This window comes from Miniopterus natalensis, chromosome 22 (assembly GCF_054644295.1).
Source record: "Miniopterus natalensis isolate mMinNat1 chromosome 22, mMinNat1.hap1, whole genome shotgun sequence".
Taxonomy (NCBI): domain Eukaryota; kingdom Metazoa; phylum Chordata; class Mammalia; order Chiroptera; family Miniopteridae; genus Miniopterus; species Miniopterus natalensis.
In genome coordinates this window covers 3991368-4014670 of record NC_142102.1, presented here as the reverse complement: position 1 = coordinate 4014670, position 23303 = coordinate 3991368, and the positions used below count along the sequence as shown (strand labels likewise).

Sequence of the window (23303 nt, the reverse complement as noted above, 5' to 3'; positions counted from 1 at the left end):
AAGAAACACAAGGAGGGATCAAGTGCCTTGACCCAGAGGCAAGGGCTCAGCACTCTCCGCACCATCCATGCCGTGCAGCACAACTCTCAGTCAAGTCACACCCGGCTATGATTCCCCATCTGTAAAATGCAGAGAAGCAGCTGACACAAATACACAAATACACAAATACATTCGGTTTAAACATGAAATGCTTTAAAACAAAGAATAAAACGAGAGAAAGAAAGAGAAGAGAGAAGGAATTATTCCCTATGATGGATTCATACACTTTCACATACCAAGTAGAAAGGGAGGGGATAACAGAAGGGAAAATGGTTAATACACAAACACACACCTAGACCCCTCCCCCCACCATGGGCCTAGAAGCTTTCACAGGACGCAAGGCTTTTAGAAGTTGGATTCATTCCCTTCTGTTTCCTTCCTGGGCCCGGGAAGCCAGCTGGTTCACTAGACAGTAATGTAGTACTCAATCACCAGCTTGGAGGGGAGGAAAGGCGCCCTAGGAGCTGGCTCTCTTCAGAGGGAGGAACTGGTAACCCTCAAAGGACAAATCAGCCAAGGCCCACACAATGATAAACTCGTTTATTTCTCAGAACTCATTATGCTTCTTGATATTCCCTGCAAAGACGGGCAGCCACAAAGTGTCTTGAGGCTGCAGGTGCAGACCTGTCCGAGCATTGTCCACAGGCAGTCCAGTCCATCAGAAGTCCAGCAGAAACCTTCTAACCTGGGCCAGGTATTTCGGTTTCAAATAGTCCCCCAGCTCCTCCTTACTGACCCACACATGGCCCTTCTTCTGGGCCTGGGAAAAGTCTCCAGTTAGTAGCAGTGCCTTGAAGAAAAATATTTTGGCTCCAAGGCTACTTTCTGTCCGCATTGCCTGGGGGAACTTGAACTTGTAGTGGCCACAGGGTGCATTTCCCAGGAACTTGGCTTCCATGTTGTTTTCTGAGGGAGGGGAGAAACAGAAGTGCAAGATGAAGACACACCACCTGTTGATTCTGCTCCCACAATCTGTGAGAGTGCTTTCTGGCCACGGTGAAAGACATCCCTGAGAGCGAGGGCTGGGGTGATTCCTGAAGAGCCGATTCACTGGGCCCCTCCACGCGCCAAGCTACTGCTTTCAGACTGAAGTCAGCGATGCAGTTCAAATACCACCACCTGGGAATCACAGCACTGAGCTTCTAGACTCAGCCCTGTCACCACCTGTTGCTGAAGGACCAAGACACCTGGTGTCTACAAAGCAAAACTCATCAGCCTTTTAAAGGGAGTGTCTTACCGAAAGCATGAAAGGGACTCGATTTGACTTCTGTAGAGTGAAAACATCGTAACAAAAGTTAAAAGACAAAGATAGATTGATAACTTCTGCAATGTATAACAAAGGGATTAATAACCCCAACCCACTATTTCAAAGGATGAGGAAACGATGAATTACTGAAAGGTAGTGGCGAGCTAAACAAGGGAAAAAAAAGCTGGAACTCATCCCTCATATCAAAACTGATCTCGTATAGATAAAAGATTTAACAGACACTGAAATTTTTCATTAAAAGTTTATTCATTTTTGATGGTGGTTTCATGGATATTTAATAATATTTTCTGAATATTCCCCTATTTTTAAATTTCTCATTAAAGAAAGAGAGACCATAAAAGTACTTTCTCCATCATTTTTGAGAGAGTAAGACCTAGCCAAAACACAAAATTCAAAAATTTTTTAAAAATACATTTACATAAAAATTAAACCTTTAGGGAAAAAAAACAAAGCATAGAAAAGTCAAAGACCAAATGACAAACTAGAAAAAAAATATTTCAACACATTCAACAGAGAAATGCCTTAAGGTATAAGAAGTTCTTAGAAATCAATGAGAAAAAAACAACAAATCTAAAAGAAAAATGAACCAAGCATATGAACAGGAAGTTCACATGAAAATCAGTATCAATGACTTACAAACTCATTAAAGTACGCTCAATCTTATTACTAAAGAAATACACATTAAAACAACAACATATTACTAAAGTTCAACAACTGAGCTGTACATTGCTCGTCAAGGCTAAGAAAAAAATGGGCGCTCCCCAACGGGTGTAAATTAGTGTAACTGCTCTATGTGGCAAGAGTTATGCATTTTATTTATACATACCCTTTGATCTAGCAACACTGTTTGCCCGTGGGAGCAAAGATGAGTGTACAAGGATGTTCACTGCAGCTTTATTTGTAAAAGCAACAGCCTGGTTAAACAAACAGTGGTACATATGTATTATGAAACAGCTGTCTTCGTGTGCTGATATAGATGATTAAGAGGAGAAAAAAGGTACGTAACTCTGTATAAATATGCTCCAAATGTGTGGATAAAAGAAAGAGATAAAATATGTGCTTGCCAATTCTAAAAATATACACAAAAAACTGTTAATAGTGGTTGCCTCCAAGAAGGGAAAATTACTTCTTACCCTACAATACATTCTACTAGACACTGTTTGATAAGTTTCTCACCATTTACAAGGAATTGACCTTCTCAATATTAAAAAAACAACAACACTACATACAACACAAAACCTCAACAGTGGGTATCTGTGAGTGGTGGGATTATATCTGTAGGTTTCTTTATACCTTTCTGAAATTTCCACTTAATTCAACAGATACACATTACTTTTCTATAATCTGGGAAAAGTGGATTAAAAATATAATCAAATCAAGAAAATAAAAAAGTTCATTACAAGCATGAGCAAAGAATCTGAACAGGTAGTTCATGGAAGAAATGCAAACAACCAATAAACATGGAAAGGGCAGTGACTCTCACTAGCAATTAGGAAAATGCTAATCCAAAAGCAATCATTTTTACTGACCAGATAGGCAAAACTTAAGAGACTATTTCATGTTGAGGAGGTCTAGGCAAACAGGCACTCCTTTATACCACTCCCCAAAATTTCAAATGTTAGGTACATTCTGCAGGACCACTGGGCAGTGCCTATCAAAAACCTTAATGTGTCTATCCTTGACCATTAGTCTCACCTCTAGGAATTCTACCTTGTAGAAATACATGGACAGTGTAGTGCCACTGGGGAGTAAAGGAATGGGCTCTGACTTTTTCCATAAATATGCTTTTATATAGCTTGAGCTTTTTTTGCCACTTTTAATAAATTTGCAATAAATCAACACATTTTATTTTATATGCACCTATTAAACATCAATATTTTTTTTACGCATTTCCTTTCACATTGACTTATTACAGTGGGAAGGTTAATGGAGAACAGTGCAGTGCCTAGGTGGACCCCCTTTCCATGTGGCACACAGGCGGCAGGGCTGAGCAAGCGTCAGTCATGAATACTTGACTTGAGAGAAACTGCAAACAGCAAAGGCCCTCACCCATTTCATTCTGTTGCGCTGCCTCTCCTGCAGCCCCACAGGCCCCTCAAGGGAAAGGGCCAAGGGGGCACACACTGGTTGCTGACGTTTGGTTAGCAGGTACTTAAGCTGGTGGCAGGGCCAGCAAAGTGCTTGTGCACTTACACTGTCAAATACACTCTCAAAAACACTCAGTAAGTACCTCCATGGAGCTAGGAACATGGAAAGGAACAGACACTGCACATACCTCCAAGGGAGTCATAATTCTGGCTGGGGAGGGAAATGTGTTAATAAACAATTGCAGGGCAATGGGTAAGTGAAAGAGCATATTCTCTACTAGAACATGAGCTCCCAGGGAGGCAGGAGTAATGTCCTATTCATCACTGTGACCCCACTGCCTGGACAGTGCCAGCAAATGGAAGGTGCTGAGTAAATGCTTGCTGCATAAACTGAGTAAGGACACACACCAGTGCTACAGGAGCCTGCAGGGAGGAGTAGCCCTCTCTGCCCAGAGGCCTGGAGAAGCTTCCATCACAGTATATCTAAGGAACGAGCTGATTCTTAAAAACTGAGCAGTAAGACCTGGGAGGAATAAACGCATCAATCAGGGACCAGCATGCCTCAAAGCAGGGGTGCATGAAAGACCACATTATTCAAGGAACGCAAAAGGTTTGTTAGGTTACAAGGCAGGTAATACATTAATGAGGCAAGACGCAAGACTGATGAGCTCAGGATCAGGACAAAAAGGATTGGTAGGCCATGCCTAAATGTCTGAACTTTTATGGGAAACCTTGCAAGAATTCTAGGTAGAGGAGTGACAAGGGATTTGTGTTTTAGCAAGCTCCTTCTGGTACCATTGAAGGGTATGACACAAAAGGGGGAATTTATTTGGTATCTACTCCAATACTCCAGTGTAGCGGTTCTCAACCAGTGATTTCGCTCCCCAGGTATTATCTGGCAATGTCTCGACGTCTTTGGTTGTCACGAGGGGCCAGAGATGGGTTATTGCTGCTGGCATCTAGTGAGTACAGGCAAGAGATGCTGCTAAACATCCTACAATGCACAGAAGAGTGCCCACAAACAATTCTCTGGCCACAAATTATCAACCGTGCCAAGGCTGAGAAACCCTGGTGAGAAGGGGTCAGAACCAAAGCTGAGGAAACAGGAGAATATTTAGAGAAGACCAGGTAGGACTCAAGAATTTATGGACGTCGGAATGAGCTCCAGAATAAGTTAGAAGCTTCTAGGTGGGTGAATAGGTAAGTGGTGGTACCAAAAAGCAAGGATAAGACGAGAAGCAGGCTGAGAGAATGGTAGGAACATCAACTTTGAATGTACAGCTGACCTTTGAACAAGGTGAGGGGTTGGGGCACCGAGCCCCCACACAGTCCCAAATCCATGTATTACTTTTGACTCCTCTAAAACTTAACTACTAATAGCCTACTGTTGACAAGTAGCCTTACCGATAACATAACCAATTAACACATATTTCATATGTATGTGTACTATATACTGTACTTACAATAAAGTAAGCTAGAAAAAGTCATTAAGAAAATCATAACAAATACATGTACAGTACTGTATGTATTTATTGAAGAAAATCCACATGTACGTGGACCTGCACAGTTCAAACCCATGTTGTTCAAGAATCAACATACTAAATTAAAAAATCTCAGTGGGACAAAGATAGACTCTCACCTGGTCTAAGGAAAATCCTTACCTTTAAATCCATCCTCACAGTCAGACCATAAATCCTCTGGCTGAGTCCAAAGTGCATCTCATGGGGTTTAGAGGGTGGCGGAGAACTCACCTGAGAGTGTGGCCAGGGTTCGCTCAGCTGTTGCTCTGAGGGTCTCCCCGGGCTGCCACTCTGCCTGGGGCAGCATCCACACCTCCTCGTCTCCAAGCTTCTCTTTGACCAGCAGGACAAGGTTCCTGTCTAGCTTCCGGTGCAGTGAGGTTCGGTCATTCTTTTTATCGGCTTCTGCGAAGAAAAGAGTGTCAGAGGAGAGAAGATAACTGTGATCTGCCAGAGCCGAGATTAGAGCTTTACAGTCTTCCTTTAAGGCAGCGCTATAATTCCTGCTCTCAAAAAAACTTACACAGTAGATTCCCTCTCCATCTGTGGTTTCACTTTCCACAGTTTCAGTTACCCCCAAATTAAATCATATATGGAAAATTCCAGAAATGAACTATTCACAGGTTTTAAACTGCGCACCATTATTTGGGAACCAGAATACTCCTCTTTCCCTTTCCTCTTGTTGGCTTGAAAGACCACCAACCTGTTATGCGAGCTCCAGGTTTGAACTGTAAGAATTTCTGCTCCCACATATCTTCCAAATCCTGTACCAGCAATATCTTCTGTTCATCTTCATCATCATAGAGGTCAGCTTTCTTCTTTGCCAGTTGCTGGGTTTCAGCAAAAGCACGGAGCTCATGGTCTGAATATCGGCTTCTTTCTATCTCGATCTGGGACAATGAACAGGACAAATAAGGCAGAATAACAGAGCTAGAGCACACCCGACAGACTCCTAAGTTCATCACCCGGCATAACCAGACGTACAATCAAACCACCACAGGGAGAAAACAAAGAAAAAGGTCACCTGCACTTTGGATTTGAGTTACATTTGCTAAAATGTGAGAATGGGAATGGAGGTCAACATGGCTAATAACAGAGAACTGGGGCAGGCAGGGCAGGCCCACTTATGCTCCAGTCACGTCAGCCTTTGATGGGAATCTCACTCCCCACGGGCTTCCCTGCCCCACGAGTTTACAGATGCTGTTCTTCCTTCCTCGCTTTCCCTCCTGGGAGACTTCCTACTCCTCCTTCATATCTCAGTTTAAACATCACTTTCCTGGAGAGATATTCCTTGACACCTCTCATAAAATCAAAACTAGGTGTCCCTGTTAAACTCTCTTACAGAACTGTGTGTTTTCCTTTAGGGCCCTTAACAGACTCTGCAATTACACAGCCACGGGATTATCTGGTTACTGACTGGCCCTCCCCCACCAGACTGAAGCACGCTGAGCATTTCAGCACAAGGTCTGTACAAACCAAGTGCTCAATGATTATCTGTAGAGTGATTAGTGAAAACGCTTGCAGAGAAAATGCATACGCCAAGTAAAAAGCACTGAACTGAAGTCTACAGTTACAGCCCTCAGTAGGCAAGACGAAGGCATTTCAGATTCTGTAGAAACATACCATTCTTCAGTCACTACCTGGGGGACCTCAGGCCCGCCGGGTCACTACGCCCAGTTTCTGCCCGTTTCCTCACTCGCCTCACGCACAGTCCTGGGAGGCAAAGCGGGGCGACGCCGCCGCCCGACGCTCCCCCCTCACAGACTCCTCTCCACGCCCGCCCACTACCGGACAGAGACCGGGCCCGTCCGCTTTACCACCGCTTCCCTCCGGGGCTGGGAAAAAAGAAGTGTCTCCAAACAGCTGCCTTAGGTGACAGAAAGAAGGCCAAGGAAACAAACTACCTTTTACTGAGCGCCTACGACCCAGGAAGGTCGGCACCATTTTGCGGGGTTAAGTAGACCGAAGTTCTGAGAGGGGAAGCAACCTGTCCAAGACCACACAGACCGCCTGGGGTCAGGCACAGGTGCCTCTACTGGTTCCTCGCGGTGCCTGAACGCGCGACCGCACCTCAAATCTACCTGCTGTAGCAGCGCTGCCATCTCTTCCTGCAGCGGGGTCAGCGCCTTCGAGACGACCGGTGGCCGCTGCAGGCACAGCGCGCCCAGCAGGCGCCACGGAGACCCGCTGGTCGAGGGCGCGGCCGCAAGGGCCAGGCGGCGAGAGCCCAGGCCGCCGGCCCAGAGCGCGCGCCGCCAGCCCCGCGCCGCCCCCGAAAGAGCGCGCCTCGCCGCCGCCGCCATCCCCGCCGCCCCACAAGGCAGCGCGGCTCCCGACGGCGCTGGGCCAATCCCGCGTTCCCACAAGGCAGCGCGGCTCCCGGCGGCGCTGGGCCAATCCCGCGTTCCCACAAGGCAGCGCGGGGAGCGCCCGCGGCGGGACCGGCCGGGACGAACCACTTCCATGTGGAGGGGGGTGGAGGCCTCGGTCGGGAGGTCGGGGGCGGGAAGGGAATTCCCGGGTGGGAATCGCAGCGGGGGTTATCACAGAGCATACGAAGCGGCTAAGAGCGTTAGCGGACCTCACGAGAGGACTCAGACGACTTTTCCTCGCTGCCCTCCCCCCAGGCGTCCATGGTGCTGGCGCCGCGGACGGGCGCCCACTGGGGCCAATTCAAGTCATGCAGGTTGTGAGGAGCGCGGCGTCTCGGCTCCTGGGGTCACGGGCTTGGCCCCCCGCGGGCAGGTAAGTGGTTCCCGTCGGCACCCACGGCCACCCGGGAGGACGCTCCGGTCCCAGTCCCATCGGCCACCTCGACTCCAGCGGGCAGCAGGCGCGGGCCCTCAGCGAGCTTTCCGTCCCGCAGGCTCGCGGCCCGGGGGCCGGCCGCCGCCGTCCACGCGGGCGCCCAGCAGTTGCAGGACGCGGCGGCCAAGCGGGAAGCTGAGAAGGCGGCGGCTCCGGCTCCGGCTCCGGGCCGCAGCGGCTACAGGTGAGGGCCCCTCCGGTCCAGCCCTCGGGAGACCGGCTCCACCCTCCAGTGTCAGAACCGGTCAATTCCCCAACTCTGTCACTTGCCATCTGTGCGACATTATGAACATTCACCTCAGTCTCCGCTTTCTTGACTAAAAATGAATATAATGCCGAGGGAGGCTGTGAGAACAAGTGAGACGAGACTCGGCACAGAGTGGACGCTGAGTGGGCCTCCGGAGAGTGGATCCGAGCGGGTGTCAGAGGTGTGATCGGCTCGCTTCCCTGAGGGCGATCAGGGCACAGCACAGGCAGCAAGGGGGACGGCAGAGGGAGGCCACACTGTGCTGTAGGTTATCCTACGCTTTTCAGAGTTGGTCTGAGGTCTAGGGAGGTATTTGTGCTCAGTTCAAAGAACTGGCATCTCGCTTCCCACCGCTGCACCACTTCGGTGTACTTCACATCCACTTAACAAGCACTTACTCAGAACCTACTATGTGCCAAACACCAACACAAATACAAAGGATGGTTCCTCCCCACAGTAGGGAAGAAAGACCTGCAAGCATCTTTATCATAGTCTGATGAGTAGTATACTGGAGGTAAGAACTCGGGGCTTGGAAGTGCGACAGGATGAGTGGCTACCTCCTGAGCTAACGGGGTGAGAGCAGAGGAGGAAACGTGGAGCTGGCAGCTGAACTGGATGGGAGCTCAGCGGACAAGATGAAAGGGCAAAACTGACAGTCTGCGTAAAGGCGTGGTGTGAAAGAACGTGGTATATTCGGGTGTGTGTGAGATGGCAGGTGAGGTCAGCAAGACAAGAAGGAATCAGAATGCCCAGTGTCTTGTCTGTAACAGGGGCAGTGGGGAGCTTCTAAAGGAGTTTAAGTCAAGATTCTGTTCTGGTCATTCAGCATTGCCAGACACTGTGCAAGGTGTTGGGGACACATGGGTGACCAAACACACAAAAATCCCTGCCCCCACAGAACTTAAGTTATAGTGCGTAGGGGACAGCAAATATAAAACAAGCAAAACATGGGAGTATGACAGATGGTGGGAATGTGTCTAGTGTTTATAAGCCATAGCAATAAGGCCAGTGTGGAGTGAGGCATAAAAATGGCAGGTGGAGGCAAAGAGGCCAGGGGTGTAGCATGCACACAGGGCCGCATGAGGTCATCGTCAGGACTTAAGCTTTTTCTCTGAGTGAGATGGGAAGCCACTGGAGAATTTTGAAGACAGCTGACACAATCATGCTTACATTTTTAAAGAGTCTCTTTGGCTGCTGTGTTGATATTGAACTGTAAGGAAGCAAGAAGTCTTCTCAGCTGTTAGAAGACTTGAAATAATCTAGGCAAGAAGATGGTGGCTTAGACCAGAGTGACAGCTGTGGAGGTAGTATGCATGGTTGGGCTGATACATTTAGAAAGTAGAACCAACATGATTATTAATGTAAGGTGTGAGAAAGGAGAGGAATGAAGGAACACCCTAAAATTTTTGGCCTAAACTACTAGAAAGATGGAGTTGTCATTAAGATGAGGAAGACGAGAGGAGCTTGGAAGTTGGAGTTGCATAATGAACATCCAAGTGGAGATACAGTGTTGGCTATTACAGACGGAGTTCAGGGCACAGATCTGGGCCATATGCATGTGGGACACTCACCAGAGACTATGATGAGAGTACAAGATCATCACGAGAGGAAGTGTAGCTGAAGAGCAGAAGTCCAGCCCTGGCCCATGGTACGCCTTTACGCACCACATTATGAAGTGCTGGCTAGAGCATTGGCCATGAACCAAAGGGTCCTGGGTTTGATTCCCAGTTAAGGGCATGTACCTCAGTTGCAGGCTCAATCCCCAGCCCCAGTTGGGGAGTGTGAGGGAGGCAATCAGTCAGTGTCTCTCTCTCTCTCTCACATCGACTTCTCTCTCTCCCTCTCTCTTCCCCTCCCTCTCCCTCCCTTCCACTCACTCTAAAATCAATGGAAAAATATCCTCGGTGAGGATAAAAGAAATTAATTTAAAAATTTTAAAAAGGGTAAGTCCAAGGACTGAACCCACGACCCCTCTGACATTTAGAGATTTGGCTTATGAGGAAGAATCAGCAAGAGAGACATAACAGGGGTAGTGGGAAAAAAAAAACTGGAGAGGCTTTTTTCACATGTGGCCTAAGGGCAAAGGTCAGTTATGTTAAATGCCGCTGATATGACCGGTCGATAGGCTGATGCCCGACTTGCTCCTTGCATTTAACGTCGTAAGTTGGTCAGAGACCTTAACTAGAACATTTCTGGTACAGTGATAGGAGCTAAAGTCTCCTTGGAGTGGGTTCAAGGAGAACAGAAGATGGGAAGAGAGAGCAGGGACAGTCACTTCTTTAAGAGGGTTCTGCTATAAGGGTCACAGAAATGGCAGTAGCTCAAGGAGGCTTTGGGCTTGAGAGGTTTTTGTTTGCTTTTAGGTTGCGGGTATGACAGCATGTTTTGCTGATGGGAGTGATGCGGTGGAGAGGGGAAGGAACGATGATGCTAGTGTGGAACATTGCTGGAGAGATGTCCTTGAGAGGCTCACACACAAGTGGAGCATCATAACAGGAGAGAATGCAGAGATCGCGGGCACAGATGTTTGGTAGTGGGAGCTGGAAGAAATTCTGATTGCTTCTATTTCTCTGTGAAGGTCATCAGCTGTCAGTGAGGAAGCAGGTTTGAGGAGACAAAAGAAGGTATAAAATAGTCATCCAGGAGACTGGGTGGATAATTGAATGGGGGATGTGCTGTATGATTGCCAAGCAGTGCTGAGGGCCTACTTGATGTTAGAAGTCAGTAAAATAAAGCAGTAGTTCTCAGCCTGGGGCGATTTTGCCTCCAAGGGGACTGTTAGCAATGCCTGAAGACATTTTCGGTTGTCACAACACGGGTGACATTAGGTAGTGGGTAGAGGCCATGGATGCTGCTAAACCAAGATGTGCAGGACAGCCCCCCACAACAATGAATTATCTTACCCAAAATGTCAGTGGTGCTGAGGCTGAGAAACCATAATATAGGGAGACTAGTCGGCATTGCTGTGTATTTTTTTTTTTTTCAGCCAACTGTGCAGGTGCATGCACAGGCTCAAAGTGGCTGGAGATGGATTTAACCATGGTTAGGGGTTTGCCAGGAAAGGACAATGAAGTGGGTTGGGGGGTAGGGGTGGGGATTGAGGGGTGTGCAAGGGAGTGATTATAATGCTTTGCCATGAAATTTACCTGAGGTCAGGGCAGAACTGAAAGCCTCAGGGGTGTGTGGGAAAGTGAAAAGCTGGTAGGATCCGTGGGATTGAAGGATTCTCGTTAGAGGAAGCCAGTGGATGTGCCAGGAGGTGGTGGCCAGAGTGTGATGCTTGGAACTGAGGCTATGATCGGGTTGCAGGTATAGTAATGACAAGGGCTAAATGCCATGGGAGTAAGTAGCCAGGGTAGGATAGAGGACACAGGATCACTGGGGAAAAGGAAGTCAAGAAATAGAGCCAAGGGCTGGAAGGCTGTTACTGAAATCATATATATAGTTATGAAGGGAGCAGTGGGCCATGAGCTGTGATCTTTGCACTTATCCACATTTATCTTCATTTCTAAAAAGTGTCTGTAGCCGAAATTAGAAAATAGATTGGGGGAAAAAAAAAATAGGTTCAAGACCATGAGGCAGGGCCTTCTCTTTTTGGGAGTAGAGCTGCAGCTTACCCAGCCGAAGTTCTGACATCTGCCACACTTATGTCAGGGCCCAATGGACTGGCCCAGGGATCGGCAATTTCTCATGCCTGAAGTACACGCAGCAGGAGTCAGCCCTCCTTGCAGAGCCTTAGCAGGGGGGAAACTCAAGGTACGGCCGCGTGAGCAGTGCTCACAGACAGGGCAGCAGCACCAGAACTGAAAGGGAATGGTGGGGGAAGCTACTCAGGAGCAGGTTGGGGGGGCTGCTGTTTTCATTGAGTTTGTACTGTTTGATTACTATGTGATGCATTTCTTTGCTTTTAAAAAACATAAAGAGAATTTTACATGAAATATTTCTTCTTAATTGCAGCATTTACCCTCCAATTCCAGGACAAGAAAGCTCCCTGAGGTGGGCAGGAAAAAAATTTGAAGAGATCCCAATCGCACACATTAAGGCCTCCTATAACAAGTAAGTGGGGAGGGAGACACCTGGGCAGGCCTAGGTAGGCTCCTTTCCCCTCCATAGGGGAAGGCGAGGTGGCCCTGGGCACCTGCTTGGGGTGGAAGCCAGGGTGCTACCTTGCACATGGTGGTGCCAGTGCACATGTTCTCTGGGCTCCCTCCTCCTTTTGGGAAACCAGCCTGTCTTTATAACATTCATTCCGATTTCATGAAAATGTGAACAGGGTTGGGCATATCCTATTGATAAGATTTGCTAAGGGAGGTCCCACCGGTGTGTTAGCAACAGAAACCTTGCTGACATTAGTGACAACTTTGCAGGCCAGCTCCCACTGGAGATGGGTCAGTATTTGGTCATAGCTGCCCACGCAGCAGTTTAGAGAGGAACACGAGAGACTGTTAGTAGTCACAGGTAAGAGTGTGGGGCACAGGGGAGATGTCATAGGATTCACTCCGCTTCCATAAGTGCCCTGGACCTACTCTGTAGCTCCATTTCGGCTGTCTCAGGGTCAGGCAGTTCTCCCATGCTTCTGTTGAGTGGAGAAAACCAAAGAGGCCCTGGTAGGGGAATGGCAGCTGTAGCCAGGCCAACAAGCAGATGGCGCCAGCCCAGGCTGACTCCATAACTGCCTCTTCACTTCCCTCTTCCCTGAGTTCTCAGGGAGTTCTTCAGACCAGAGACAGGGTGATGGTGACCAAGGGGGAAATGGAAAGCATGCTAAGGATTTCTAAAATTATTCTTTATTTTAAAACTTAGAAATGATTAGTAAAACTATTTCACTTTTTTAAAAATTTAATAATGAAATGGAGTGTCATAAGCATTAGAAGTATCCAATATGGTAATGTTGCTAACTCTTTTTAGATATAATGGTTTTGTGGTTGTTTTTTTAAGAGTCATTTTTTTAGAGATATATACTGGGATATTTATAGATGAAATGATGGGCCTGGTGTTTGCTTCAAAATAATTCATTAGTGGGGAAAAGGGGGGAATGGAAACAGGGCTTATAGATGAAGCTAAATTGGGTATGAGTTGATCACTGTTGAGGCTGGGTGGTCCATGGGAGTTCATACACTATTCTGTTCACTTTCATATACATTTTAAACTTTCCCTAATGAAAAGTCTTTTTTTTTTAAATCACCTGATGTAAAGCATCTTAGGTGTTTAAGAAAAAATGCCAGACAAGGAGAGCACACCTAATGTGAACACTGGCTACAGGAAAGGCTCTAGGAGGCAATGTGCTGCCCTCCCTCTGGATGACACTCACCACCCTCAGGTTATGGAGCTCGTCTTAGTCTGCTCAGTGGCCAGTACAGAGCACCACAAATTGCCTTGAACAACAGGCATTCACTTCTCGGTTCTGGAGGCTAAACATCCAAGGTCCGGGTGCCAGCATGGTGGGTTCTGATGAGGACCCTCTTCAGGGTTGCAGGTGGCTGGCCTCTCACTGTGTCCTCATGTGGTGGAAGGGGAGAGGGAGCTCCCTGGAGCACCTATTATAAGGGACTAACCCCATTCCTGAGGGCTCCACCCTCACAACCTAATCACTTCCTGCAGGCCCCACCTCCAAATACCGTCATAACTCAGAGTTAGGATTTCAACGTGAATTTGCGGGGGGACACAAACATTGTCCATAACAGAGCTCTCTTAGATTGTATGACTTGTCAGTTTTCAGTGAGGTTTAGATTCTGACTCTTCCTGGTGCCTCCTGTAAGAGTTCAAAAAACATTTAACTGGTAAGTTCAAAGTAAAAGCAGTGACTTTTTTTTCCCTTACTTGGGCTTGTAAGGACATAGGCTAGCCCTCTCTAAAGTCCCTGAACAGTCAATTTTATCTTCTGTGCCTCCCCTGCTTTCCCAGCACACAGATCCAGGTAGTCTCTGCCACTAATCAGCCCCTTGCCCGCACTTCCTGTGGCACAGAGGGGTTTCGGAACGCCAAGAAGGGCACAGGCATCGCGGCACAGACAGCAGGCATAGCTGCCGCAGCGGTGAGTGTATATTCTTTCCGGCTCCCTGTGAAGTATGCTCCCGTTTCTGCACAGCTGATCACTGCGGTGCCAGTTCTCCGTGAACCGGACTTTCAGAAGCAATGGGGTATATGCCAACTCTTGCTTGATATCCGAACATTGGGAGTGGTTTGAAGGGGTCTGTGTAAAAAGGCTTCTCTTTTCCTCTTAGCTTCAGTAGAAGTGAAACACTTGTTGGTTCCTTCTAGAAGATGTAAGAGCCAGGTGCTGAAGGCTTATCAAAGCCTCCCTAATTTAAAGGCCAGTGAGGTGTGGTTGGGATTGGTGATAATAGTCTCTTTGGGAAGATGTGTGGTGAAAACCCTCATGCAATACCAATTTGAATGTGAACTGTTGCAGACCTCTCTAGAAGTAGATTGGCAGTGCCGCTATTGGTAGATTTATTGAGTATCTACTATACGCCAGACACTTCACAGTCCATATCTTGAGTCTTCAGAAGACCCTCAGTACTATCCATGTTTTTGAGCCAGTTCAATCACAGAGTGTACGACTTGCTCAGCGGCAGGCAATCATTTTAGCTCCCTGGTTTGGTCTGGGAGCAAAGCTTATACACTGTTTACTGTAGCACAGGCCTTCCATCGGTTCACACTGGTTCTGCCCAGCCACAAGTATTTCCTGAAGGAAAACCTTGACCTTCAAACAAAGCTTAGTGCTCCAAACTCTTGACTGCTATGTATTAATGATCCTCAAAATGTGCTAATGATAACACTTTTTAGGTGGGAATTTAAGCTCAGCCTTAAAGTCCAGGGCTCCTCCTCAGGGTCTGAGATTCTACATTTACCCGCCTGAGAAAAATCTGAGTGATAGTTAGAAATTTCCATTAGGTGGCAGTGGTCTCCTGGGCGAAAGTGATCACAATTGACTTGATATCTGTGACTTGACAGTTCTGTGCTGTCGGCTGGTGTCTGGCTTGCACCGTGGCCATCTGTCCTGTGCTCCCTTCCTGTCTTCTGCCTATTTACAATTGTGGGTGCCTTTTCCCTGGAGCTCATTACCCTGTTGCTTCAGGTGGCAGTAGCTAGAGCCTTGGATATAGCAGTTCTCACTGGGGCACTAACCACTTGTTGCTCCTCTCCAGAAAGCTACAGGGAAGGGTGTGACCCATGTCCGTGTGGTGGTGAAAGGCCTGGGGCCAGGGCGCTTGGTAAGTGACAGTGATTCTCCACAGGATGTGCACTTGCTTCTTTATTTAGACAGATGGGGATTGAGAGCAGGGTAGGGAAAGTGGCCCTGTAGTGGATTTCCATGAGGGCTTGAACTTTCTGTTATAATCTACTGAGCTGCTGAAAGCAAGCCCAGATCACTTAGACTGATTCATCAGACACTTACTGAGTGCCTGCTGTGTGCCAGGCCCTGGGGATAGAAAGGTGGTCCCTGGGGCAATCACAAATGGGTCTCTCAGTACAGACTAGTGGGTGCAGTGGTGAAGCTTGTGCCCAGGGTGCTGGGAGCCCATCAGGTATGATCAGGAAAGCTTCCCTAAAGAGGTGACAATTCTGCTGACTTTTCACAAATAATATGGTATTGTCCAGGTGAGGGGGGGCATTCCAGGCAGAGGAAACAGCTTAAGTAAAGCTCCACAAGTGTAATGCCAATGGTGTCGGGGTTTGCAGGGAGTCTTTGTACTCAGATGGTAAAGCACATGTGGGGAGTGACAGGTGTGACTACAGTAGACAGCACTGAACACATGGTTAAGTGGTTTGGTTGGGAGACCTCTCTGAGCAGAACAGAGTTGGGGTTATAGGTATCAAAACCAGTGAGCCTCTCCACGCCCCTCCCCACCCCACCCCTCCTTACCTTGCCCCCCCTCACTATGCCAACCCTGTCGAGCCCTGTCTGGACAGGCTAGGTCATCATGTTAGCACAGCCATCCTTCTGTTCCTTCTGCTCCTTCCAGTCTGCCATCAAGGGACTGACCATGGGGGGCCTGGAAGTGATCTCAATCACAGACAACACACCCATCCCACACAACGGCTGCCGCCCCAAGAAGGTTCGGAGGCTGTGATGGGAAGGAAGCCTGCACCTGAACCTGACCTCAAGCCCCCACCTCCAGACCTCGTGGAAAGCACACTGTGGAGCTCCCTCCAGAGAGGGGCTTGTTGGAGGTCCTTCAGACAGTAAGGGACAGCTCTGCCTCACATGGTGGCCCTCGTTGTACTTCTGACTGGAGATCACGTGCCCAGAAGTAAGGCCATCCTCTCTTGGACACATGGGTAGCCAAAGGGGCAGTTGTGGCCCAGACCCCAACCAGTAAAGGCTGCCCTGTTCTAAAAAAATAAAAGAATATTCTCTACCATCTGAAGTGATTTGTGAGTTTTTTGCTTCCAGATTTGCAAACAGTAATCCCTGCTTACTCCTGAAAAAGATTTTGAATTGAGATGAAACCCTAGGTTGAAGGGTTAAAATGTAAGTGTGAGCTGCTGCTGTTCACCAGACACCTTCCTCTTTGTTTTCAGACATTTCTTATTTAGACTCTAAACCAAGGTTCCCAGACCTCCTCATAGCAACTTTTATTAACGGCTTGTAATTTGGCCCCAAACTGAGCGCTTTTTGCCTCCTAGCTCTGGGCGCACTCGTGGAAGAGTTCACCCTTGGGAGCACCTAAAGTTCGCCCTAAGTGTGGGTGGACTGTCCTCAGTCTAGATCTTCTAAGGGGACAGACTCCCCACAGTGAGGGGGCATCATCCCTTACGTACCAGGGGCTTCAACAGCCCCAGCACCCAAGACTGAGTGACGCTACAGCGGGGAGGGCAGAGTATAAAACAGGATTCTCTAGAATGGGGGTGGATGGAGGGCAGGAGTAGAGGCCAAACTGAAAAGTGCAGGAAGCTGGTGTGGAACCCAGATGGCGCTAACACAAGTGGGGTGTCCACACAGAAGCCAAAGGCAGACGCTTGAGACCGAGCCCTCCTTGGACAAAGGGCCCAGGATGAGCATCACCAGGTGAAAAAGCGCGGGGCATGTGCACAGAGCACTGCTCCTTCTCGACAGCCGGCAGGAAGAGCCTGCTGGCCACCCAGGGGAAGGTACTGCGGGTTCCCCTCTGTGCCCAGCCAGGTAAACACTAATTTGCCTGAACTCAATGTAGTTAACCCACAAACACCCTCCTAAATAGGAAAGTGGGTGTGTTAGAGAAGGGGGAAAGACCATGACCTGGATGTGAATTTTAGAAGGGAAAACGTCTCCCCACTGCTTTCTCTTCCAACCTTAGCAGGACCTTAAGGTTAACTTGTGACCGTTGACTAAAGAAACCCAACCGGAGGCTTCCTGTGTTAAGTCACTGCTGGAGAGAGTTACACTATTCTGCCACAAAACTACATGTTAGTAAACACTGCAAAAAATCATGGGACTCTCGAGAATTGCTCTGTGACTTCACGTGATTGGCTTTTATTTGGGTAGACAGAGGGCCTGGAGTAACTGGACAGTCGGGGCCCGTGCAGAACCCTACAGGATCAATGGTCTTGGGCCCAGGAATGGACGCCTGGCGCAAACCATCAGGAGCCACTGTCAAGGAATGCTGGCGATTGCACAACGCTTTATTGTCGGGAGCTCTGGCGCATGCTATTGTGTCCAGGCTCTGAGTGGCCAATGAAACCTGTGCTCTCTTAACCTATATTACCTCTCGATTGTTTGGTCTTGGCCTCACAAAGACAGGACCCTACTCAGGGAGACAGGCACTGCCACCAAAAGCTGACCAATTAAAGCAGTTCTTGTTTGCCCGTCCCGCTGCCACGGCCCTTCTCACAGCAGGCCGCTTGGTCCTGAGAACACAGGTGGGCCATGTGCTGGCACTTCCCGCAGGCAGAGAAGCAGCAGAGCCTAGCATCAGTCCCAAACATTGGCACAAGCAAAGTGTTGGCATCAGCTTGTGTGACACGCTTCCCTGTTTCCTGGCAGCAGGTCCTGGATTATTTCTAAGTGCATCTGCAGTTTTGCTTCTGGTGGCTCAAAGCTGGTGCCGCAGGACTGGCTATGTAAGGGAAGCTTCCCCTTCCTCTCCTCTCTTCTCTCCTCCGCAGGCAAAAAGACAAATACAATTTCTTTCCTTTCAGCACAGATGCAATGTTTTCCCTTCTTTCTGCCAAGCCAGCACCTGACACCAAGACATACCCTGACTGCCAAAACAAGCTTGTTGAACACTCAAGTACCTGGATGCTGGCAGAATGTCACTTGGATGTTAGCAGAAACCATTTTCTAATCGTCTCTGCCTACACCTGGCTCTGACATGCCCATTGCAAAAACAACAAAAAAAGCAGCCCTGGCCGGTTTGGCTCAGTGGTTAGAGCGTCGGCCCACAGACTGAAGGGTCCCGGGTTCGATTCTGTCCAAGGGCACATACCTGGGCTGCAGGCTCAATCCCCAGCCCCGGTTGGGGGGGGTGCAGGAGGCAACCAATCGATGTCTCTCTCACATCGATGTTTCCCTCTCTCTCTCCCCGCCTTCCACGCTCTGAAAAAGCAATGGAAAAAATATCCTCAGGTGATGATTAAAAAAACCACATACATCCCTTCCCCTGGGCTCCTTTATTCTTTTCCTCTTTTCCGATTCTGGATACACACATTGCTTTTTAAAGCTTAGTATCAGCCCAAAGAGATGGAGTGGTCACTGCCATAGCAGAAATTGTCCATTCAACCAAACTGAGCAAACATGGGTGACTGCACAAACAGGCTGGGCTCTGGGGGAACAGATGGGACACTGTTGCTGCTCCCCTTAGGCTCATGATCTAAGGAAGCTGGACATGCACGTGGCTGAATTAGTCAGAACGTCCACGAATGAGGCATGAATGTTACTGGCATTAGAGTGAGAGAATGAGCCCCTCAGCTTAAGGGACGGAAGGGAAGGCATTGTGGAGAAGGTGGCAGGCGAGACAACCAAATGGATCAGGGGGTGTCCTTAGGGTTGGAAATGCAAACCATGAAGATGCTCAATCTTATTAGTAATCAAGGAAGTGGGAATTAAAATGCATGACCGTCATTCCCCAAATGACGCTAATTAATCACAGCCATGGTGGGGATGAGACTGCTCAGGAGGAACAGACAGCGAGAGAAAGGTGAGGACTGGCTTGTAAATGTGGCAGGATGAGACTGCCAAGGGCACGGGATGGAGCGATCAGAGGCTGCCGGTGTGGCGTCTCGGAAGCAAAGGGGCGAACACTTCAAGAAGGAAGGGGCAGAGTGCAGACTGCAGCTGAGAGATCAGCCAGGAGCTCAAGCAAGATGAGGACTGGGCAGTGCCCACTGGATCTGGCAACGTGGACATCACCACTCACCAAAGGGAGGGCGGGGAGAATGGGAAGTGAGGAAATGGAGATTTGGCTGGTCCCCTGGTAAAGGCTGTGTCATGGTGACAGGGAATTCATGGGGACACAGCACTCTCCCCTGAGACAGGGTGGGCCATGAGTCAGGGTGTGGGGGAGCCCCGCACCTCAGAAGAGGAGAGGGAAGAGGCTGAGAAGTGGGGAGAAGCAGCCACAGCAAGGTGGTGGGAGGCAGAGCCTCAGACAGGCACAGCCAGTGTGGGGCTCCCTGTGACACGTGTGCCCGTTGTACGTAGAGAACAGCGGTGTCTGGCTGGAATAACACAATGTGGGCAGCGACCACAGAAACAGAACGTCCTTGGAGTCAGTACACAGGGACCATTTCATTTTCCCCACAACATTCCACATGGTTGTTTGGAATTAAAAGTGCTCTCCCTCTCAGCTCTTACTGGGGAGAATATAAACAGCGAGAGCCTCTTCAGAGGGAGAGCTGGCGGTCTGTCAACACTCAAGATGTACAGACCTCTGGCTTCCTAATTCCCGCCTGGGAATTCATCCTGCAGAGCAGCGCCGTCCAACAGAAACCCCTGCACCACGGAAGTGCTCGAGCCCCGAGACTCTTCAGCACTTGAGATGGGCTGGTATGGCTGAGGAACTGGACTTTAAGTTCATTTAATTCAAATTCATTTAAGCATAAATAGCAACATGTGGCTGGCGGCTCCCATACTGGACAGTGCATCTTAGATATTCTGTCTCGTGTGTAGCAAGTATGCAAAGATATGTATTCACTGGGGCACTGAGAGTTATGGTAAAAGATTGGAACCTAAATGTCCATCAACAGGGAGCTAAAAATATTATATTGCACCCATATAATGGAATGTTAGCCCGGACACAGGCCAAGATGTACTGCTAAGTAAAGGTAAAGGGGGGGCCTTGGCCGGGGGTGCAGTTGGTTGGAGCGTTGTCCCGTACACCAAAAGGCGCAGGTGCGATTCCCGGTCAGGGCACATACGGTCGAGTTTCCCCCATCCCTCTCTCTCTCCCCTCCCTTTCCCCTCTCTCTAAAAATCAAAAGAAGAAAACAGCATATCCTTGGGTGAGGATTAAAAAGGGAAAGGAAAAAATAATAATAGAGGGGGAGGACAATGTGCAGAGCACAGCCACTAGTTTTTACAGAAAAGGACAGGAGACATGTACATAAATGTCTATGCGCTGGACACCTGGAAGGATGTTCCCCAAAACGGCAGCATTCTCTCCAGGGAGAGGCCATGAACAGCTGGGAACCAGGTGGAAAGACCATGTAACTGTTGCCTTTTCACCTTCAGGACAGGGCGCTGTGCACACTGTTGTTGCTTAGTCAGATTAATTAATGAACCACTTAAAATACAACAAAAACAGAAATAAAGAACTGGCTTATCAACAATGCATGGAAGCTGCAGGCGGGCATTATGTAAACTGTGTACTGAAGGATGCACGTAACATTTTAATAGGCATTCGACACACCCGGACCCTGTAACATGCCCCCCACTGCCCCGCTGGTGGTCCACTCGGGGCAGACATCTGACTTGGCTCGGAAATTAGTTTTGGTAATTAATCTGGCTTCTCCCCTCGTCCACCCAGGTTCAAATTAAACTGTGCACATGCTCTGCAATTTAGCATAACCAGTCTTGCCAGAAAAGTCAGCCTCGGTGTCATTCCTGCTTGGCTGGAGGGAGGGGGCAGACAAAGCACGGTGCTGTTTCCATAGTGCCCTGTGGCAGCTAAACCACCTTGGATTTGTGTAATCCCCTTGAACCGAAGGAAATGTCAACTGAGGGGCAGCGTGGTGTCCCAGGGGCCTGCCCAGCAGGACACCTGCTGTCTAGACCCAGTTGAACACAGACTTAGCACGTAGCCTGCTGGAGACCACACTCCCCTTCCCCAATTGGACCTCAATTCCCCCTCAGGACAAAGAGGTGGTTGAGTGGGACAGGGCTCTGGCACTCATGAATGAGGGGCCTACAGCTCATTCATGGCTGGGAGGAAAGTCCAGGTACTCACATACTAGTGATTGAAGCAGGGGAGACGCTCAGAGGTGGGACAAAGGTCTGATTGGTGCCTTGGAAACCAATTAGCTCCTCTGTGCCCTTGCCCATTCCTTCCGGCCTGCTTGGGGTGGGTAGGGCAGGATGTGGAGACATGGCTGGGTAAGTATTCCAGCTCTGCATCAACCTGAACCTCAACTACTCCCACCTCCACAGGGCTGTCAGAATCATTCATTAAGATAACTGTGTGCTCTGATGTATACAGCTGGTGCTCATCCAGGACACTGCTCCCTTGGGCTCCCTGGGGGACACAGTGTGGATGTAGATGCATGCCCATCTTGCTGCTATTACTATTATTACTATTACTATTATTAAAAGCTCCTTTTCCCTGTGATTTTAATCAGAAAATGTTACACAGGAGCCGATCACCCACCCTCCTACACCCTCGTAGCCAGCCAACTGTAGATTAAGCCAGACTGTTAAAATTTGCAGCCAAAAATTAAATTAAGTTAAAAAGCCAGATGACTCAAGAATCATTCCTCAAGAGTCTTTCTCCCCTACCGCCTTCCTCAAAAATCTATTAATACTCAAGTAAAATATGTCTAAAACCTGGTAACTGCCCTAAGCATCTTAGAGGCTAATGGGGGGAGAAATTCAAAAAACTACATTTGAAAGCCACCAGTGCTCACACAGAACAAGGCACCTCTGGGGGGAGGGGGGGGTAATGAGAAGAGGTATCAAGGAGCACTTCCTAGAGGAGGTGACACCTGAGCTCACAATAAGAGTGTTACAAGGCAACTGTGGGGGATAGGGGCAATGGGGGCAGTTTCCAGCAGAGGGGATGGCATGAACAAAGGTCAGAGTGTGGAAATGACACAGTCTGTGCAGTGAAGTGCATACAGAGCATGATGTGAAGTGAGGAGGCTGCACAGGCAGAATAATGGCCCCCGAAGATATCAGACCCTAACCCTGGAACCTGCACATGTCACCTTGTATGCAAATAATCTTTGCAGATGGGATAAAGTTCAGGACCTTAAAATGGGGAGATTATCCTGGATTATCTGGGTGGACTCTAAATGAGATCACACAAATCCTTGTAGAATGGAGGCAGAAGATTTGACTACACTGACAGAGGACCACATGGGCAGAGACTAGAGTGATGGGGCCACAAGCCAAGGGCTGCCAGAAGCCACCAGAAGCTGTAGAGAAATGAATAGTCCCCTCAAGATGAGATGAGAGATGAGAGGCAGCCAGAGAACAGCAATCAGGACTGTGATGGCAGGGCCAATCCAAGAGAGGTTTAGGAGGCAAAACTGCTCTTTTGGGGTTGAAGCAGGCCAAGAAACACTGAAATTGCCATGGGGGGTGTATAACAGAAGGGCTTTGTGAGCTGCAGCAGCCCCAGATTGTCACAGGCGCCCTGGCTGTGTGCGCCCTGACTCTGAGGGACAGATGGGGCTCCCATCCTGGGCCCTCAGGAGGCAGATGAGCCTCAGCCACTGCAAGGACCCTCCAGCCCTGTGGCTGTGCGAGCTGAGCACGGAGCTACTTCCTGGAGAGGACAATCGGGATCCTGACAGCCTGTCCCTAGGAGCAGGCAAAACACATTTTTTTGTCCTAGTTGGGGTAATTGGGGCATTAACGAAAATGCATTTCTCACCGTTTTCTGTCTGATTGAAAAGTACTTTGTGGTTATTTAGAGCCCTCATAACCCCTATAATCAGAGCTCACATCGCTCAGACAGGCAGGAACCTGGGTCACCACGTGGGCTCACAGCCTCCCAAGACCAGACAAGCAGAGGGCAGGCCAACCGCCTCCTGTGCTCCCCCCCTTCCGCCCCCCAGGACACAGGCAGCTCTGTGCAGCCCCTCTTGAGGGACAAGTTCAGGAAACATGCTGAACTTGGAGTACTAATGGGATATGACTTTATTTTTCTCCTATTACTGCCTCAAATCAACTGTCAGATTAGCCTCTCTATCTC

The 23303-nt window shown here is 48.8% G+C and overlaps 2 protein-coding genes across 2 annotated transcripts; one reads left to right on the top strand and one right to left on the bottom strand.

Annotated features, from left to right (window-relative positions):
* Positions 1-564: 564 nt before the first annotated feature.
* MRPL46 (mitochondrial ribosomal protein L46) lies at positions 565-7216 on the bottom strand. Its single transcript, XM_016200677.2, has 4 exons — positions 6995-7216; positions 5617-5803; positions 5145-5318; positions 565-945 (listed from the first exon to the last, which is right to left on the bottom strand). The coding sequence occupies exons 1-4, from the start codon at positions 7214-7216 to the stop codon at positions 698-700; spliced, it is 831 nt and encodes a 276-aa protein (XP_016056163.2). The 3' UTR covers positions 565-697.
* A 267-nt stretch (positions 7217-7483) lies between these two features.
* Positions 7484-16343, top strand: MRPS11 (mitochondrial ribosomal protein S11). Its single transcript, XM_016200659.2, has 6 exons — positions 7484-7658; positions 7780-7905; positions 11926-12024; positions 13873-14002; positions 15120-15185; positions 15939-16343. The coding sequence occupies exons 1-6, from the start codon at positions 7594-7596 to the stop codon at positions 16044-16046; spliced, it is 594 nt and encodes a 197-aa protein (XP_016056145.1). The 5' UTR covers positions 7484-7593; the 3' UTR covers positions 16047-16343.
* Positions 16344-23303: the final 6960 nt, after the last annotated feature.